The sequence below is a fragment of the Lichenostomus cassidix genome, chromosome 2 (genome assembly GCF_008360975.1).
Source record: "Lichenostomus cassidix isolate B80296 chromosome 2, HeHo_3.0, whole genome shotgun sequence".
NCBI classification, from domain to species: domain Eukaryota; kingdom Metazoa; phylum Chordata; class Aves; order Passeriformes; family Meliphagidae; genus Lichenostomus; species Lichenostomus cassidix.
In genome coordinates this window covers 105238892-105260498 of record NC_139482.1, presented here as the reverse complement: position 1 = coordinate 105260498, position 21607 = coordinate 105238892, and the positions used below count along the sequence as shown (strand labels likewise).

The 21607-nt window shown below is 39.6% G+C and overlaps 1 protein-coding gene across 2 annotated transcripts in view; it reads right to left on the bottom strand.

The window, feature by feature from the left end:
* The window catches only part of LAMA3 (laminin subunit alpha 3), a 105490-nt gene that overhangs the window by 19260 nt on the left and 64623 nt on the right, over positions 1–21607 (bottom strand). For both annotated transcript variants that reach the window (XM_085052703.1, XM_085052704.1), the window contains exons 39-52: positions 21197–21280; positions 19999–20229; positions 16210–16323; positions 12364–12473; positions 10366–10446; positions 8888–8994; positions 6176–6226; positions 5643–5794; positions 4990–5100; positions 4778–4889; positions 4020–4187; positions 2700–2896; positions 1836–1952; positions 1159–1310 (exon numbers count right to left, since the gene is read on the bottom strand). In XM_085052703.1, the coding sequence (XP_084908829.1) occupies positions 1159–1310; positions 1836–1952; positions 2700–2896; positions 4020–4187; positions 4778–4889; positions 4990–5100; positions 5643–5794; positions 6176–6226; positions 8888–8994; positions 10366–10446; positions 12364–12473; positions 16210–16323; positions 19999–20229; positions 21197–21280 (1787 nt within the window). The remainder of the gene's footprint in view (positions 1–1158; positions 1311–1835; positions 1953–2699; positions 2897–4019; positions 4188–4777; positions 4890–4989; positions 5101–5642; positions 5795–6175; positions 6227–8887; positions 8995–10365; positions 10447–12363; positions 12474–16209; positions 16324–19998; positions 20230–21196; positions 21281–21607) is intronic.

Here is a 21607-nt window from a genome sequence, read left to right as displayed (position 1 = left end):
AGTTCAGGCGTGTGGAAAAGCACAGCTGAGGCACCCCAAAGCAACCTTTAAATTATTAAGATAGAGAGAATTCAGCAAATCATACAGTCAGTAATAAGGCACCTCGATCACAGCCCTCCAAATACACTTCCAGTTAAGAGGAATTCAGAGAACTGTAGACTTCAGATCATCTCTGAATGTACCAGCATCCTGATGAAGAACAAGATGAAGCAACTACAAGACCTTTTGTGTTCTCCCCAAGAACCAGCACAGCAGCTCTGGAATCAGAAACAGACAAAATCTCTTCTACCCACTTCCTGTGAACTGTACAGCTGTCTAGTATTAGCTGCCATGTATTTGTGAGAACAGTGTCCTTTTAATTGAAAAAAACCCCACAATGAAGACTAACAAAAAATTAATGAAAATGTGGGGTTTTAACCAAAAATTTTCCAGCTGTGTTAGGCATATTGGAATTTAACTTTTTGAGGCTTTCTAGTTGGTGTAACAACAAATGCAAACAACTTGCACAGGGAAAAATAAATCAGGATTTCACTTTTTTCCCCCATTTTGTTCTGAGGTACCGCAGAAGGCCTCCAAAATCTCTCTCATAATTTCAATGTAAAGTACAAATAACAGAGAGAGAGAAACACTTCATTCCTATCAAGTTTATCATATTTTTGCCTTTCTAGAAGATCCCTTGAAGGATGAGAAAACTAAAGGAGGTCCTTTCCTCTATAGTCTAAGCAGGTGTGTCTGAAGACCGCCAAGACAGCAGTTACTCCAATTACCTCAATTCTCTGATGTCATAAAAGCATCCGTGAGTACAAGTACCTGAAATAACTCTACAAAAAAATGTGCTAAACATCTTCCCACTCTGTACATGAGGACTTTCTCTTGTTATTAAGATGTTAATGAAGTGTTAGTACAGCAGTATAAAACAGCATTATGGGAGCTTGCACTTCTGGGGGGGAGGGGACAGAAATCAGGAAAACTACAGAAAGACCTGGTTTTTGGAGAAAAAAAGAAAATTTCTGTACATCATGAAGAAGCAGAAAAAGACCAACCTAATTTCTCTCTGGCTTTGAAAATGATTGTTAAAGCAAGTGAAGTTACAGACAGACCATTACAACCACAGATGTTCTGTACAAAAATTACTCATTTACAGAAATGGCAACATACTCTTCTAGTTGTTTTGCCAAATCTTGCAAAGATTTGGCATGTTCCTCAGCCCTCACCACCAGCGGTTCTTTGCTTGCTGATGAGAGATTTGCAACTTTTTCATTCATATCCTTCCTTGCTCCATCCAGCTGAGCAGCCAGGCTTTCATATTCCTATGGTTTTAAAAAGATATAATTTTATTTGTATTTGTACATGTTTGATTTTGTTCACGTCTACTGTAGTGTTACACATACCTTGCACCTGAGGGAAAAACAAAGGGAAAAACATTCCCTTCCAACTTACTTTACAGGTTACTGGAAACAACTGCTAGTCATTACATTGTGCTTCCAGACTCATTACATAAAAGCTGAGTCAGAGCAAAGACCCTTCTAGCCCAGTATCCTGCCTCTGACAGTGACTAAAAGCAGTTAGCCAGAAAGAAATACAAGAATAGCACAATTGCATGTGGTTTGTATTTCTCACAGATGCTTTCCCAAATTCTGGTATCTGCAGCTCAGTGTCTTCCTCAGACACATCACACTCCTTAACAAGCTTCTCTTACAGAAACCTGTGCAGGCAGGCTCCTTTTGTATCCAGGATGGGCTGTGAGATTCTTTCCTTCTTATGAGGCTCAGACAAGCCTCCTCTCCAACAAGATATTGGGATTTTTAACCCTCTCTTAAGGTGGTTAACTTTACCTCTTTGCTCTTTTGGAATAACCCAAGTACACTGTTAGCTTGTGTCAGGGAAGATCGGGCCGAGCTCAGAATATTCAAGACACCATTCTGTTGTACTTTTGTCTCCTCAATCCGTTTCTGAGGAAAAATGAAAAGTTGAACAACATGTGACTGAGTTAAGAACGGGGCAGGAAAAAACTTATCTTGAAACCAGAATTAAAAAAAACCCCACACAACAAACCCAAACCTAATCTAGCTAGCAGTAGGATTTACCAAAGGTACTGTCACAATTCTTTTCTTAAAATATGGATATGAGTGTGCTAAACCAGTGATATATTTCAGCAAAACCACAATTAAAAGATGATGTCCTGCAGCACACACTCATTCCTTGTACTATTTTACCAGTTCCAAAAATTAAGTATTGCTCAGTAATAATAGCTGTTTCTTGTCCTCATGAGACCTCAGATGCAGCTCTGTAGAACATTATTCGCAAATAATTTAACACACATCCCCTTCCATCCTTCATGGCTTTTAAAGCTAAATACTTTGAAGAACTTACTATGAAAAGTACATCAGCATCAGGAATTTGGTGTAGGATAGGAAACAAAAACACTAGTGGCAGCTGAAGAGAAGTTCTAGGAAGAGAGTCTCCTTCCCTGCTCTCATCATAGGTATGTCTTGGTCATGCTATTCTGGTTTCGCAAAAAGGCCACAAGCAAGAATATACTATATTTATACTTGTCCATCCATATATCAAATGATGGAAAGAGACCCTGAAGAAAGTCTGCAGAATTAGTGCTCTTGGCTTTATGAGACCAAAATGAGCAATCAAGAACACTTCTTATCTCCTGAGGTTTAATTTTTTTCTCCCAAACCTCAACATACCTTAATGTCTTCTAACAGAACCGTGTTGTCTTTGTTTAAGCCTTCAGCCTGCTTGATTTGTCCCGTTGCATCATTCAGAGCTTCACGAAGGTCAGTGATTTTGGATTCATATTCATTTAGTGCATCCCTCACAACTTTAATAAGCCCCTGATTTTCTTGGTGGTGCTTCTGTAGTTCATTCTTAATACGTGTCAGTACTGCAGTATCAGGACCAGAAACAAAAGTTTTTTCAGAGAAGAAGGGAACCGGAATAAACTTTGGTAAAAAGGGGTTGACATTTAGAATTATAAAGCTGTGCTTGTGTGAACTTAGCATCCTCTGCAGTGCTAATTTCAGTGCTGCTACATCAAAGATATTATTCAGCATCTCACTGGATGAAATCTGCTCCTTAGTTTGCTGCTGCAGATGCAGAACACAGATAGATGTTCAGATAAACATTCTCTACGTTAATTAAGGATGAGGCTGAACTGAAAATACTAAATTTTATATGGAAATAACATAATTTCATCAACAATTTCATCTACAATGTAGACATCTACAACTGTGCTAGTTATCAAAGTCTCCTCTGTAATCAATGGAAAAATGTGGGCACATTTATTTTCAAAGAACATGGGAACACAAAAGAGGTCAAATTAATCACACTCAAAAGTGTGCCCATTTCACTGCCTACAAAATAGGAGACAGATGAGTCACTCAGACGTAGCTCTCAATGTTCAAAGTTGTGGGAAATTAACAGTCAGTCTTTCACATTCCTTCACTACACCCCTGGTTAGGAGATAAGCCTGTGACTTTTCTTGACGTCTCCACTGTCTGGAATCAAATTTCTGAGTGTCCCAGTCAAACACATGCAGAGAACATGAAAGGGAGTACAACTAGTGCAACTAGAACTTCTGAACTTCCTCCTCCTTGTATGATCTGGGTCTTGGAGCAGATTTTTCAGCAGGTTTTGAAAATCTGTTGCTAAATGAAACATGCAATTTCTCTAAAATAACTCTATATACCATAGCCCATTGTCCTATAATATACAGAAATGTTGCACAAGTTTATTAGTATTGGCTACATCTTTACTGAGAATGATGTAGTTACAAAAGAAGAATCTACTGGGTTTCTTGCCCAGCTCAACTCCTTTTCTACCATAACAAACCAGAAATGAGTTTAAATCCCCTCCAGAATGACTACTTTCCTGTTAACTAACAACAGCTACAAATCCCATGGATCCACTGCAAAAAGCCCCTCCCTGCAGTCCAACCCAATCAATAGTTCTTCAGATTTAAGATTGATCTTTCTAGAAAGTCAGAAGCTGAGAGAACAAGCACTTACACCGCTGAGCTTCTGTTCTCTCCTTCTCTGCCTCAGCTTGAAGTTGGCCAAAGTTGCGATTCTGCATTTCTGCCATCATGCGCCGAGCTTCGGCCAGTTCTTCAGAGGCATCTCCCAGGGGCAGGTTGTTACCTCCTGCATTTGTACCAGCTATCTGTTCCAAGAGCACTGAAAAAAACCACTGTCAATATCAAAAAGAGGATGTGCTTAAGGCTGTTCAAAATGCTCACATGATGGGGCCAGCCACTTTTCTGAGATGGATCTGCTTCATTAATGAATTCAGGAATAGGAATGTCTTATTTTTTCCTTAATGAAGCAGATCCATTTTGCATTAATTCTATTAAGATGAAAAGTATCCCATGTCACACAACCAGAGATAGTAAGATGGCATCGCCCTTGAAATTTGTCCCAAATGACCAAGTTTATACCAATAATTTTAAGCTTCTAATTTTAAAGAGCCCATGAAAACAACACAGAAAAAAGTTAGACTTGAGTCAGGATAGTCAAATTTATTGCTCAAAATGTCCCTGTCATGAACCTTCTCTGTCCCTTTTCACCTCATAGGGAAGGTAGGGTCCTAAACTAACATTATATATTAGATTTCTAATCGGAAGAGTGAATTCTACAGCTGTGACTAAATTCTGATTTATGAAGTTGTTTGCTAAGAAAACCTCTTATGCTTAATAAATAATATTGTAAATAAACTGAAAGGATGGTATAAAACAAAACATGTTATGGAGTTAGAAATTATTTTTTACCTTGTATATTGTTGACCACTATTTGTATTCGTGAAACCAAATCCTTTCCTTTCTGATGAGTCTGGCCAAAACTGTTAAATAATCTCTCAGCTGCTTTGTAATTCATTTCAGCCTAGCAAGGAAAAAAAAATTATTAGATTAAAAGTGTCCAGATACAGCATGCCAGTACATAGTCAGGAGACGTGTATTTTTAAATTGTTTTGGTAAGTCACCTTTTCCTGGAGAGCATTTATATCACGATCTAGTTTAATGAATTCTGCCTCCAACTCATCCACCTTTGAACCTTGATTATGAACAACAGAACGGTAGTTGTTCAATAAGCCCTGAAAAAAAAAGGAAAAAGTAATCCAACAAATCACCCATTTCACAGCAGACAAAAAGCAAAAAATTCACTGGGTTAAATCTTTACCAAAGGTAGATAAAAGCAGCATCACTGACACGAAAACTAGCCAATTGCTTCCTGAAACCTGGGGTTTTTATCTGTGAGTACAGCAACTGCTATTCCACCTGAAGAACAGTTTTTTAGAATGGATTTTGGTATTGGCAACCAGAATATTGGGGGTTTTCCATAATGCAGAGATATTAAGTGCTTGAAAAAGACATAGCTAGAGGGAAACCTTAGAGATGTATCATCCAAAGTGAGCAGGCCTCAGAAAAAATAGAGATACCAATTCTGTTTCAGAGTATGACATGGAAACCACAGCTATCTCGTAACAGGTGAAGACCAGAGCTGCCAACATCTGGTATTTGGAATCCAGGGTTGATGTATGTTTCCTTGCAAACTGACAAAACTGTGGCAGAAGTTCCTAGGTTCACTGCTTATCCACTTAATCTGAAATCCGCTTTTCTGTTTCTGTGTGCCTACCTTTAAGTCCTTGATGCGTGCTTCCAGGTGTCTCATCTGCTCCAGAGTGTGGGTACTTGCATGGACATTTTGCAGCTGAGACTTAATGAGCTGAAGCTCATCACCTATTGTGCTCAAATCTTTCAGCAGTGTCATCACACAGCTATCACAAGCTGGAGAGAGCAACAGAAATCAATACATATTGTTGGTATTTAACACAGAGAACATTTCACTGAGCACATTAGTAAGTGACATGTGATGGAAAAGCTTTGAAGGTTGTCAGCTGGTGCTGCCTGAAGAACAAAGGCAACAACAAAGCTTGCAGTATTATGGAAAGTGACTTAAGCCAGAAGCAAGGAGGAGTTCTGTTTACATCTGACTAGATGAGAACCTCTTTAACAATTTTCCAAGTATTTGGTTGAATGTTTGCTTTTAAAACATTCATTACAACATACCTCAGTCCTTTTTAAACTCTGTCACCCTTAAAAGAGTCATCACTATGTATTCAGAGACAGCTGAAACTAATCCAAGTGCAGTTCTATTTTATTACTTACCGTCACAATCCTCATTGGGATCCACATCTTTTGGTTCATTATTGAAACATTCTGAAATCACAAGATTGTCATTAGTAACCGAAGTCTTATGGAAATACTACTGCATTTTCCCCCCACTCTTCATGTTTGGCAGCCACTAAAACATGATGCTGCCCTTTCATAAATCCATACACACCAGGAATGAGCTGAAATGCTCAGAAGGCTTGAGCATGCCAAAACATTCAACTCCCATTTATGCCTTGCTGAAAGCAACACCTTTTCCATCCCTCAAAGGAAACCTACGGTAATCCCACAATATATGCTATTTGGGTAGCAGCAGGAGACCAAGTATGCCAAATGTATTACTAGATTTTGCCTAGAATAATACCACCAGGATTGTAGACAAGATTATAGTGCTAAAGCACTTTACCCAGGACATAGGTTCAAACCCCTTTATCTACTTTAGTATCCAGGTTCAAACCACAGATTCTGATTCCCCAAAGAATCAAGAAACTGACAAATACTTATGGCCTTCCTTCATGCCTGTCCACAGCTTGCAAGATTAAGTTATTAATCAAGCTTGAGAGAAATCCACAGAGTGTGCATGGATGCAGGCACTGCAGGTAAGACAAGGCACGAAGCTTGGACCACAGGTACAGGCAGTACACAACAAACATTGCCCTCAGACTTTCCAGCAAGCCAGCAAAAGTGATTTCCCATCCAATGCACTCTTTTGTTTGGTTTTTAGAAACCCTGTTATAAGAAGCCTAACAGTCTCTGGGTGCATGTGGAGTAACATCCTGGGATCCTAACTTCTAGGAGGCAGGAGAGGAACTGGCTCCTAAAAATGCCATCATATAGCACAGGAATCTCCTCATCTTGGTACCCATGTTCCTTTCACAGGCTTGGTCCCACTGACAAGTTCCCATCTCCTCTTGAAAATGAAAAGAGCTGTGCATCTTGATCAAAGATTGAACTTGATGATCTTGGAAGCCTTTTCCAACCTTAATGATTCTATGTCTTTTACTCTGAAGGAAAAGGATGCACTCACTATAGGCTGCTGTTGTCAGGAGTCAACAACAGCTTACCCTTGTGAGAGGTTACAGTGATAAAACTGGACATGAACTTCAAGAGCAGCGTGAAACAGCCTGGAACAAACTACCTAGCTGTGCCATTTCCTTTGGCACTTGTGCATTGAGTCGTTAGGAAGTTAAACAGGATTGGTAGTGACCGCTGCTGCCAAAAGGAGACAAGTTATAAAGAATGTATTTTTAAGAGAATGAAGGAAATTTCTCCAAAATTCAAACATCTGTGCAGCTCTTTTGTTGTGTAATCCAGCTAACACCAGACACACTTCAGCAGTCACTGTGAAGTACCAATTAAATAAAACTGTTATTACAGCTTGTGCACCAACATCAGCCAAGAAATGGTGAAGTGCTGGCCAAGTGCCCAACATCACGCAAAAGGAACCTGCTAGAACATGCTGTGCCAATGATCACAGAGGGGTTTATTCCCAATGCAGAGAAAGAGATGGCTGATCAGCATGTGTAATTGGAGGAAGACAAACAGGCTTGTTGAATATTGCCCTATGGATTAGTCTGTCCTAGCAAACTCTTACTTCAAAACAGAAAGAATGATAAAACACGAAATGCTGCTTGGATCTGTTCCATACAAGGTATAACTATAATAGAGATGTATTACTTCAACGATGAAATATGAAATCAGAACAAGCTATTGAAAAATTGCACCAGCTGGCAACAGTAGTTCACATCACTTGCTGTTTTTCTAATTTCTGTGGCCAAGGAAAGACAATGGGCTCCTTGCAGTTACTAGGCTGCAGTATGAACAACACTGCAGAGAAATTAAGAGTATGGAAATATTTGGAGTTATTAGTTGGAAACTTTACTAACATATGAGGAACAAAATCTGTCTACAGGGAAGGCGAAGTGAAATTTTATTGGTGAATGAAAATCAGCCATTTTGGGAGAATCAAGGACATTTCAGGAGCAGTGACCTGTGTTTCTGAATATAAAAGACTATCCCAAGGGACTGAGGTGAATCAAGGTAAAGACAGTCTGAGGAATGTAGAATCAGGCCTTTTACTTCAGAATTACAACAGATAAAGCGAACATATACCCATGGCATTACGTAAAATCTTACGAGTAGTGAAGTACACATGTGACTGAGTCTGGGAGATCATGGATGTCTTAGTTAGAAGAGCTGTGTGTAGCAGGACTTATAAAAGAGCCTCCTGGATTGGGTTCTAACTTCCACTGTAAATGCAGTCAGCTTGGATACCTAAGAAAGCAGTGCCTGATGCAGACTCTGAAGATTTCACTAATTTGTGCCAAATACATTTTAAAAAGGCATATTAAAGATGCTCGGTTTCCTAAATCCATAACACAGACTAGCATGATATAATTTAACCATGTCAGCAGAGGAACCATGATATATTTAAAAACATTGTCATGGGACAAAACCAAAATAAAGTTGGCAGTATTTATGAAGGGAAATACAGGATAAAACGGATTGCAAGGAGAAACCAAATGACTCAGAACAGCCCGTCTATTACCATGGTGTTATACTTCAGGAAATCTTATATTTTGTAAAAAATTATCTACATTTCTTGTAACTCTAGATCTTTCCTTCAGTTCAGCTTACTCAAGTCCCTCCCTTCTTTGCTTCCCAAAGAGAAAACAATGCTCCCTTCCATGTCCAAATGCACTCACGTACCTCCAGTCAGGTGGTCACAGCTAGCCAGCTGTCCATTATTATTACAGTTACATTTCTGACAGTAGCCTCCGTATTTTTGTGGATTTCCAAAATATCCTGGAGCACAGCTAGATGAAGAGATACAAGTAATTTTTATTGAAAAGTTGAAGCTACTTCTGTGAAATATACTCTCCCTCAAGATAAAACCCAGTTATTCTCCTGAAGAAACTTTCAAGAACTTTTGATTTCATGTCTTGACTTAGACAGAAATAATATATTTTTGGTTAACAGTATCCTCTGCACTATGCTAAAAATATCTTTGTGAGCGCTGCAGAATTCTTTTCTAAAAATAAAAGAACTCCCACAGTGCTCCTGTAGGAATAATTCACTCACTCTGAAAAAAAACAATGCACACAGATACATACATAGAGAATTTGACAAGGCTTAACCAAGCAAATCGTACCATTCTGGTCTGTGAACCCACCAGAAAACACATATTAAGGAAGATCACACTGCATGCACAGCTGAGATTTCGAACAGCAATGGTACTGAATGAAATAATCACCCTTCTGCTGAATGATACCCCCTCTTGCCTCCTGCCAGCAAAGCAGTCTGTATGACTGATTTCTAAATATTTTAAAGGTAAAAATCATTGTTCAGACTGGATAGCTAATATTCCTAGAAGTCAGTCTGTGGTAAGACCTACAAGGGTGGTAATGCAGGATCAAAGGGCCATGACGAGCAGCTGAGGTACAGCTGTATCTGGAAGAAAAAATATCTGTAACCTGCAGATTAGACAGGGTCAAAGGTAACAGTCTTGAAGGACAAGACTATGTCATACTGCAGGTCCTGTCTTCAGAAGAGACTTGATTTATTGGCCTCAAATTTCCAAAGCAGACAACACCACTCCACTAGACTTCAGTTCTCCCCGGATTTGAAACTCAGTGAAGCTGGTTCCTCTGCCTGCCTGAAACTGCCATGCTGTTCCTTTCTTCCTCTGCCAAACTCCTGCATTGTTCCAGCAAAAGAGATGGCTTCAGCTGGTGTGTGTAAGCTCCAACTGGGAAGCACATTAGAATGATTTGGAATGAAGGGTATGGTGATAAATGTTACATGGTTGTTGTCGAATAACTAAGAGCACTGAGGAACCGCGGTGTACACTGGAGGAAATGGGAAAATGTTTTTAATTTGAAAAGGGATGAAAAAAGTGGCATTTATTACTACCGGAGTGCAAGATAAGGCAAGGCACAGGGCACTTAGGCAAAGAGGCTGACACCTCTTTTAGGTAAAAATGGTGCAGTCAGTACCTGCTTACATTTCTCCAGGGAGCATTGGGTTTGTGACTAGAATTACACTACAGCACCACTCTTTAGCAGCTGTTCACAGAAATAGCTACTCCTTAAGTATGTGCATACTGTGCAAATGTGCATGTGTCTGTCCCAACACATCCTTTTATCATGTCTCTCAGAACTCTCAGTTTTAAGAAACAGGTTACTCACCGTTCACAGCGAGCGCCAGTATAGCCTTCTTTGCAGAGACACTGGATTTCTTCACCATTTGCCACACAGCCAGTTGCAAATCTTTGAAAAGAAGCAAAAATATTATTGTGAGCATTTGATCAAATCGGTTTTACACTCTAGAGGTTCCGTTTAATGACTTTCACATTAAAAAGTTTTTACACCATCGAATTACTTCTCAGCTAATTTAACTGCCTCTAGATAATTTACTGTCACTAATTCTTTGAAGTTTTGTATTTTTTGGTGTCAATTATTTCCTTAGACTAAAAAAATAATAACTTCCTTGCCCTGTGGACTGTGTATAATAGTTCACTACCCAAAGGAATGCCTAAAATAAAGTTAATAGTGAGGTAATAAAATAAACCAAGTCTAGGTAGCTATTTTATCTTTGTAGGCAAGAATCAGTAGCGTGTGCTAAACAATCTTTTCACGTTTGTGTATCTTCTCTTGTCTTTCTTTTTAATGGATGAAAATATTAGAGGATGTTTTTATGAAGCAAATATTGTTTAGCGTGTTTTTACCCAAGGCAAACTGGAGTTGTGCACACTTGTTAGATCTCAAGGGTCTGGTTAACACAATGAACATTCTTCTCTGCTCTCTCAAGCAGACTTGTCTGGATTCAAAGCTCAGATTTTGTGAAGGAGAAGACAGAAGGTGAAGCAGGGACAGGCCACGTTTGCTATTTTTTAATCTATGAACAGTTGGATAAAGTAAGTCTGTGTATCAAAGACAGAGGTCTGTACTAGGAATTTCTGGAATTTGACTAGATGGGAAATTGTCAACTACAGTAATGCCAGGTGGGATGCATTTCCTATGCCAGGAATGGTATTCACCACCCTAATCTGCAGTTATGAAACTGCACAGGTTTATAGTCTCCCTAGGTATTTCAGAACTCTGAAAGAAAACGATGACTAAAAACATGTTCAGTCAGCCTCAGGCAAGCACCTGCAGAAAAGGCTGTCAAAACCAGATCTATCAGAGAGTTCTCTGATAAATGATAAACCTGTCTATTGTCTGATGGTGTAAATCTCTAACTTAAGGTTACCTGGTGTGTACTAATGCACCTGGCAAATACTATGTGGTGCCTTTAGCAATTTATAGTTTAGGGGTATGGGGGGTTTTTTGGTACCTTTTTTTGCTTGGTTTTTTTTTTGTTTGTTTGTTTTTGTTTGGGGTTTTTTGTTTCTGTTTAGGTTTTTTTTCCCTTTTGTTTTTTGTTTGTTTGTTGGGTTTTTTTGGTTGGTTGGTTTTTGTTTTGTTTTGTTTTAAATTTTAATATTGACTTTATTTAACATGTTTCAGAACTGACCAATGATGACAATCTGGCTAAACATACCATGCATTTAAAATGCAATTTATGGTCCAATTTTAAAAGCCTAGCAACATTAATAGATCCAAGGAAGTTTCACTTTTTCACTTTTCAGCTTAGTATGTTTGCACTTCAAACAGAGCTTTCACATGAAAAGCAGCCATCCTCTTTCAGAGTTCTGGATATGTGCTTAAGACCTTAAATTCTTTTATATTATTTTTGTATCTTACAAATGTTTCTGAATTCACATAAGAGGCTAGTTTCACTCTTGTTGCTTATCTCCTAGAGAAGGTAATGGTGTTAAACATCTTGCATTCCAGTAAACAAGACAGATTTTGGATATGCCCAGTGTAAGGGAAAAGACCTCCATCCTGTATTTCTCACTATGAAGTACTGGTGGTTTTGTAAACAAGCCCACTACTACTGCCTGGGGCTCCCTAAGGCTATGAGCAGTGTACCTCTGAAGTTCAGGATCTGAATGACAATTGGAATATTCAGCTTATTAAAAAAGGCAATGCTGTGAGATAGACCACCAAGTTCTCAATATGAGAACAGAGAAGAAGATCATTATATTCCTATGGTAGCAGAGCTTGGGCTTTGGGTTTTTTTTAAATTTTTTTTCCCTGTTTCTTTTTCCCTCCCCTGACTCTTCTTACAAGCTTTTACTGTACCTGTTTGTGTATGGGCAAGGGCACTCCCGGCAGGAACCCTGAGTGGCATCTCCAAAATAACCATCTTTACAGAGCTCACATTTCTCCCCAGCAGTATTATACTGACAGCTCTTGGAAAGGAAACAAGCAGTTAGCAGTGCTTTATCATTCAATATGGCTTTACTATTATTTTAAAAAAATACAGCTAATTTGCTCATGGAACATGTTCTTTCCTTTACACATAATCAAGAATTTATTGCACAACTGCCTTCACAACCAGGATAGAAAGGTTTCAGTCGATTCTCTAACTGCAGAAAGCATGACTTCCTCCCTCTTGTGGAAAAGCAACAGATAAACAAGTTGAAGTCAACATATTTTTAAAGAAACTCAATCAGATGCATAGTTAGTAAAGGAGCATTCCATTAATGCACTCTTGATACTACAACTAAAAATCACTACATTTATATAAAATTTTTATAATTTTGCATCTTAACACTATTTAGAAGGCAGATATAATCTAAAAGCATGCAATTAATTGAGCCAAATACATCCTTTTAAAAATCCCATTAAATGAATACAAAAATTGTTTCTCTTAGTAGATTCAGATCATAACTGAGTTTCACATAGTTTCTGCAGTGTATGTGCTATTGTATTTTTCTGTAGTAACTGGAATAAATAATAGACAGCAAAAGCTAAGAATACAATTGAAACTGATGCAGCTGAGCCACTTTTTCCATAATAAAATTGTTGGGAATTATATCGTGGTTTAGAAACATTCTTAATTTTAGTACTGTCTAACTGTCATACACTTTTTTTTATGAAGACAGAATGAGGAAATTGCCTTTGCATTACCTAAAGCATTGCTAATTTAAAATAGAAGTTGTTCAAATACATAAGCAGCATAAAAACATGTAAGTAGCCATAATAAAAATTCAAAATGACCAACAGTCAAGAGGCATTCACCCAAGCTCTACAACTGTTTGTCTTCTGTGCAACAGAATGACTGAATGTCCCACTACCCCAGAATGACTGAATGTCTACACTACAGAGCAGAAGACTTACTAACAAAGTAAAAAATGGAAAAAAAAGCAGGAAATTGCCTGGAAGCAGTCACTGAACAAACTGTGTTTCCATTTCAGGGACCCTGATGGCTCAGGGCTATGTTTGAAGACCCTACTATCACGACTGGCAGAAGAGGGGGGTTTTCCCTGACAAATGAGAAATAGTTCTATCTCTCTCATCTTCTATAATACTCCCTTCTTCATATTTCTTCACACACAAGATTCCCTCAGATTCCCTTCACACCAGCTCTACCCTCAAGTAGTAACCCCTAATTTGTTTTCATTTTGGTTACAGAACTAAATCTGTGGCTCACTTATTAAAAGTTCTGGGAAAAACAGGAAAGCTTCAGCTCCCCATATGAACATCTGACATGAAATTAAACACCAAGTAACACAAAGGCACTATGTTTGCAAAAGAAACCATTTTAACATGCAGCCTCTTTAAAAGCTGGCACATACGTTCCTGCAAAACCCTGATGGAAAATTCAGACTGTTTTTGAATAATTACTGTCAATTTTTATAATCCTGAATAATAAATTCAACTGCAGAAGGAGTAAAAGAAATGTATTTAAAATATATGTGTTGGTTTCATCTTAGAGCAACCTCTTCCCACCCCCCAAATTTATCTCCTGGCTTTTTGTTTTGCTCACTGTCTATGGAAACTGAAACAATTCTGTGATTGCCAAGAACATTTCAGCTATTTCACATATAAGCCACTTTAAATGTACCATGCTGTTCCTCTAGCTACATGGCATATAAGGGCTGTAGCGCCAAGGCACAGCGGAATGAAGCCAGAGCAGCAGCTCCTTCATGGATCTTCCTTCAAGTCTGACAGGGTCAGAGACACCCCTGGAGTCACAGCATCTCCAAACCATCAAGTATTGCAAACCCTAAAGGAAAACTTCCAGCTGACTCCATATGCACCCATATGGTACAAGGAGGTCAGAGTAGAGTGTGTCAGGGCCACAGCAGAACCACTGAGGTTATGTGAAACACACGGGGCTACATGACATGAAGCAACATTTCACAGGATGAGCAAGTCTCAGCACCGAGCTGCTGCTGAGGTAATGTGCCTTCCAGGAGGAAGGGCAGGGACCATGAGGACACAAAGCCTGATTAATGGCAGAGAAATGCCTTTTCCCTACACATGAGAACCAGGTCTTCTCCACCTCCTCCTGCCCTCCACTGTCCCCTGCTTCCAGCAGCATGGCAGTGCACTCCTCTACTTGCACCAGCATGCAGCAGCAGGATAGTGACTGCCTGATCCAGGGAGGGCTGTGCTGCTGCACAGGGGAAGGAGCCAGCTTGGGCTTAGCCTCCATCACAGAGCCTCCTCTGGATGCTGTCACTGGAGAGACACTGACAAATGTAGGTACTCAGGTCTGGGGCTCCAGGTGAGGAGCAGGAAGCCAAATGAACAAGCTTTGTACTTTGGATGTGGAATTTGATGGCTCCACAGTGGGAAGCCTCCTTGTTTTCTCTGCACCATGTCAGGTCTTTGTCCCATGGCTCCTCTACAGAGAGACAAACTTGCTCTTGGTTAGGTGGAGGTTCATGATGGAAATAAAGGCCCTCAGGGCTTTCATTTTTCACCACATTATTCTGGATGACTTTGCTTGCCCTAAATCATGCCCTGGGGCCAAGGGCTGATTTAGCTCTATCTAGCTGAAAGATAATCCAGCTGTGAGAAGAATGGGATAAAGAAAACCCTAGATCATATACTTGATGAGGTGAAAGTAAAATTTGCCTTCATAATTGTAATCTGAAGTGAAACTTCCTGATCTTTCTTGCTGTGCTGCAGCACTTTCCTGTCATGGCCTGCCCTGCCCCTCCAAAGCAGCAGGCTGTAAGTCATCTTCCAGAATGTGCTGAATTGTTTTATAGTTTCCATTAAAGCAACACGGTTGGTTGAAACAAAGTCAGGGAGAATGACATAATGCGCAGGAATGCACCGCAGGCAGAATGGATGCACTGCGAACAAGGAAGAAGTAACAGAAAAGACAGACCATGAAAGATGTTGGCAAGGTTCTTGTTTACACAGTAAATGAAAAATTAGTGAAATTTTTTAAGGGGGAATTTTTCAGGACTAACTATTCAAAGAAGCATCATGGATATAAACTGGAGAAGCACAGTCAGCCAAGTGTCACACTTCCATTGCTGAGGGCTGATCCACTCCCATGGGGCTGCTTAAGGTTTAATACAGAGTGCCAGGGAGCAAAATCTGACCCACCACATCTTCTGTAAGAGCTGAAATTTTCTAATTAATCTAGCTTCTAATACTTTTATTGAATTTTATTTGATTCAATATTTTTTAATCCATCTAGCTGTAGACTGTGGTTAATGGAGATACAGTGAAGCTGATCTAAACAAGAGATTCTGCAAAAGACTATGCCATGCTGAAATGTGCTGTTTGTCAGCATTACACAAATATACCCTAGTATATTTGTAAAAAGCTCAGGACTGCTAATGCCACGATAAGACCCATGTTTATTATAAATAACTACAAACATTTCCTTATGTACAAGATTGGTGATGTTTTTGTCACCAGGAGCTAACAAACATTACAGGGGAAAGAAAAAAAATGAAGACAAGGACACAAATTACTCCAATCATTACAGTTACATTACGTGTACATTCATGCGTATGGATCTTATGCTCATTAACACTATAAAATTTGCAAGAGGCATACAAGGATTATCCTTAGTTGCTTGGAATTTAATAACACTGTATGGTCCATAATGCAGTAAGTTAAATGTTTTTTCTCCTTTTCTTCCCAGTAATTTATTGAATGTTAGTAATTACTTACAATACATTTTCCAGTACCATCTTGACATCTATCTGAATTTCCATTGCAGTTGCAGGGCACACAGCGTCCAGCAAACAATCCTTTATTCTCACGATAAAATCCAATGCCACACTCCTAGACAGCAAGCAGAAAAAAAAAATTAGTGAGTGTTGGAAGAAAGTTTTACATGTTATTGGAAGTATATTTTGAAAATCTTTGCTATTTCCAAGGAGTAGTGAAGGTGTACATTTCCTTTCAAGCTCTCCGAAGCTCCTAATGTTTAATTTTTTTAATGCAGTAATTAGCAATGAAAGGAGATGAAGTTTCAGCTGGACCCTGTGCTTTAGACACTTTGTAGTGATGATTTAATCATTTTGACTCTAACCACCTGGCAAAACGTTTCCTGTGGCTGTGTATGAAGGTGTAGAATATGATTTCTAAACCGCAGAAAAATATTTCAGTATGAGAACACTGTAGTGTGAATCTAAAGAAGAACATCTGGAAATCTCACATACTAATTAGTGGTTATATCTTGATATTAATTTCACTACAGTGTATGCACCTTGGAAATAATTCTGGATACCTTTTGCATACATTCATCACGACTTCAACAGTTAAGTCTACCAAGAGCCAAAGCCACACCTAGACATAGCTAGGTGATGTAACAAAACATACAGTGGTCTAATTTCTAAGTACAGGCTTGCCCTGGAGACTGGGGAAGCATGAGAAGAATGTTCAGCTATTGAGGGCACAGGAGCAGGAGCTCAGGCTGTCAGATCACAGCTGGATTTAAACAGGGAGCTGAACCAGAGGGACATTATGAATGAAGCAAAAGACATCAAGTTTGTTCACCTACAGCGGGGAGGTAGCAACTAATGTGTTAAAACCAGGTTCTTGCTTGGCATGGGCAGGGAAAGCACAAGGAATTCCTCCTGGGCATGAAGCCCTCCTGTATTCAGATCAAGAATTCACACTCACTTTCTCTGATCAGCATATTCCGGGCACACCAACCATATAAAAAATGACTGGGCATAAGTCTATCCTTTCTATTCTGTAGCTCTTTTTCCCTAGTAGCGAAGCTGGCGTGGTGCAAGGAAGACCAGTGGCTGTACAGCAGTGGGGAGAAAGCTGTGCTCCCCACGAAGCCAGCACCTCCCAGGTTCCTGCCTCCAGCAATGTTCTTGTGTGCTGTACCTGTGCCTTGCCTCTGCCTCTCGGGCAGGGGCTGGCCCCAACAACATGCACAAAACAAGTGACAGTTGAACTCTAAAGCCATAAATCTTTTCTCACAGTAAGTGCACCACCAAGACTGATGGGACCAATCTGAAGAGGAAAGGGTCTGTGGGATGCTGTCACGAATCACATTCCAGTGGCTGGAGGTCTAAGTATTTATGCAGAGGTAGGATTAACCAAAGAATTTTTCAATGATAGAACTACCAGAGGGAAAAAAATATTCATCTCTCACAAAGCAGATCCCAAAATGAATACTGAATTACTAATGTTGAAACAACAATTGCTAGTGGCACCTTTGCCTTCTCTACATGTAGGATAATTGGAAAAAAAAAAAAGTATGCAGAATACTAATATCATCAAAAGCTTTGAATACTGACTTCAGTGTGAGCAAGGACTCAATTTAGAATAGACAGAAGAAGTTTTTCAGATTCATTTTTTAAAGGGTAAATATATTCCCTGAACAACAGGGAGCCAGTATACACAGATTCAGAAGAAACCTGGGCCTGAAATGCATTAAACAGCATGACTAAGTAAAATATAGGCTCTAATGCATATAAATTTTATTTACTTAAAGTCTCTTTCTGGAGAGAAAAATAAATCAAACATTAAAAAATACATCTAATTGCATTTGGGAAAAAAAAAATCCGTACAGCCTTTTGTTTTTGTATTTATGCTGTCTTTAAAATGACACATTTGGAGTACGTGGGCACTTTGTTTTTGAAGCAGCATTTGTGATTCCACACAAATGCTAAATTGATTCCACATGAAGATAAAGCTCTAGGCACTTCCAAGCACTTTTTAGGATCGTTGTTTTCAAGTAAACAGCAATTTAAAAGAAACCTTTTGTTCACACTTTTGTTAGCAAAGTACTTTGAGACGCAAGATTAATCTTCTCATTACTTCTATATTAAGTAATGCATAAGTTGTTACTAAATGAGTTCATTTAAAAACAAAGTGAAAGAAGGAAGCAAGCAAGGACGAGAAAATGAGCAAATTACCTGTCTCGGGTAAAAATCCATTTGCACTTGTTGCCACTGACTCCTCTCCTGAAGGTGGGGATAGGAGAGCCTCTGCTGCATATCATGTGCTAAGCAACTCCCCAGGGACACTAAAGTGACAACCAGCCATCCTACATTTCTTGGCCTCTGTGCTCGGGCCATCATTTTACTTTGGCTCCCCGGTGAACATACGCTGCTCTCCCTTCGGAGCTCACCGTTCCTTCTCTTATTACGCCCCCTTCTTCTCCAGCTTCTGACTCAGATTAATGAGGTTCTGTGCCGTGATGGGCCCCACCTTTAAACTTTATCCGTGAGTCAAGTCGCTCAGCACACATTACTGTTCCTGAGGTTAACAAGTAACCCCGCAGTTCCTGGAGCTCAATATATACCTAAGTCGGGGTGTGGCAGGCATCACCTCCTCTCCACCTAAGGCAGCCAGACAGAGCTTGGTGATTAGAGCAGTAAATCACTGCCTGAGTAATGCTGTATAAATATATGGGGCTTACGAACTACCCCATGAATGTCTTGATCACTTCCTTTGGCTTTTTCCCCAGGTTACAGAAAAAAACCCCCAACGGCTCAGTTTATCAAGGCAGTATGTTGAAAGCAATTGGATGGCAGTAGAATTTTCAGTCAATGCTCATCAATTTGTGTGGGGCACAGAGTAACAAATGTGTGAAAAAATAATAAGCGTTTCCAAAATGGTTTTTCTGCAGATGATGAATTAGCTGCCCTGAGCAGTGGATGCACACATGAAGTGTAAGCCAGCCATACATATTTTTGTTCAGTCTCTGCAGCTGCTCCAGCCTAGATATTATTCATTCATTCTCAATTCAAAAAGCTTTTGCAAGGTTAGTGCAGCACTTGCTACTTTATGGTAATGCTCGACGGTTTTCTGAGAGTAATTCCTCATATTTTGTGCACTTTGTATACTGCTTATCTCTCTGGTGCTTTATTCTGCTGCTCTGGGTGCTTACATATGGCAACAGCCAAGCTCTAAGCCAAAAGTGACAACCAAAAGTATTACAGCTACAGGAACATCAGGGACAGGATATACAGCTGTGGCTAGGATTTTACCAGTCTTCAGCTAACTGTATTACTTTGCAATGCCTACATATCTCCCAATGTTTTTTAAAAATATGTTAATTTCAGATTTCACATGTTTTTCTATACAAATAATACCCAGAATTATCTGGATTCAGGTTACTTCCCTTGGACACTGCTAAATAAGACACACCAGGAACCTTCTCTATTGTGTATGGTCTCACAGACTTAAGATTATGTCAATTCTGACCTTCTCTCCATTGAAGTAAGAGATTATTCAACCTCTCAGAGGGCATCACAGAAGAATCCCTCATTATAGCACCTTACATATGCAAAATGACGTTCGCAGCTCCATAAAAGCAATCACGAGTAGAAAGCATGGTGAAAGCACTTGAGCCATTGAAAGTGCACAGGCTTACAAGAAGCACATTTAATTACTTTAATAACCATCCTGTTCCTCTGACTAACCCAGTACGTATAGCTGTAGGCAAAAGACGGAGGATAATGGCACAGTATGGAGACAAACGTTTCCTACCTGGCATGAGTCACCGGCATACCCCGGAGGACAGGAGCAGATCTCCACGCTGAGCGCAATGCTGCCGCTTCCCTGGCTGGTGGCTTCCTCCAGCCCAACCTCACCAAGCGTCAGGCGTTGAGTTTCCGTGAAGTAAAGAGCCCGGATGTGCAAGCCATCCAGCCTGGACAGGATGATCATCAGTTCTTCTCGGGACACGGGGTTACCGCTGCTGGCGTGCCTGAAGTTACCCTGCACGTCAAGGATACCACATGAGCACAGTGCTGCAGCTGCTTAAAAAGGGTATCTTCAAAGAAGGTCAGAGGACAGAAAAAGGGAGGAAACACGCATGGAACAGACTCCTCTAGTGCCAGTTGGTGTGGATGAAAGAGGCCAGGAAAATAAACAGGATGGGTGCAAAAAAGAATAATGACCATAAAGAAAGGGATGTAGCTTTTACTGTGCAAGGCACATATTGCTTTGAGGTATTGAGAAGTGAAGAAGCCTGTAGGGTTCTTCAGGCACCCCATTTTTTTTGAGATATCACCCATCAAATCATAAAAGGGGAAAGAAAATGCTTTATTTTAAGAATGAGCGAAGTCCTAGAAACTCAAGCTTTCAGGACGGCCTTCATATGTTTTCATGCTGCTAATAAACACAGCAGCACAATTTTTTTTTTTTCAACACAATTTTGTTGTTGAAAATTAAATCTGGCTTGAAGAAACATCTTTTTTGACTGCATGTGATATAAACAACCTAGTTTGACCTTCTGAGCACAGATTTAAGGTAGGAATAATCTCTGCTAAATTCACCTACCTGAATGTTGGACACTCCATTCTAAACTAGGTACATCGACACCAAGGAAAATAGATAACAATTCATTCCATCCCTATTAAGTACAGTCTGTGGCTGCAATGAATCACCTTCCATTGAGGACTGACTCAGTATTACTCCACTGGCCCTGGAGGGAGTGATAAGGGCTAAATTGGACATGAAGCCTAACTTTAAGGCACTAAAATTAGGTGTCATGAACCAGAATCCAGGTTCAATGTGCCAGTAAAGAGAGATAAAAAATGTTCTTTGTATTTAAGGTCTACAGTGTTTAAATTTATATTCATCACCGTTACCAAGTATTTGGTATTTCTGCACATATTCTGCATGTGTATTTTCATGTGACTCAGGGAGAAGAAGAGAAGGCCACTCCCTTTTCAGTTCTTACCTCAACCAGCTGCACACGGCCATGATACTGACGATCAGGCAGTGGGCTGTTGGAATCCATATAAACAACTTCCATTTGATGGCCCTGTATGAGAATGAGGATATAACATTGCTGTTTCACTCCTTGTTATGGGAAAGTGTTCAGATGCAATAAAAATTGGTGAAACACATTAATCCTGTTCTTTGGGGGATTAAAACTAAGTAATACTACGAAAACTACATCTTTTTCTCAGGAAAGTGGTACAGTGAGCACTGTGTTCTAGTGCCAGCAAGGTTTTCACTGCTTTTGCCTATTAACAACCTTGTTTTTAAGTAAAACACCAAGAGAATCCAATTAATGCTAATCAATTTTCACAGGAACTAGTTATTACTTTAGAGTAAGAATGGTTTTGCATTTTGAAGTGCTCTCCTT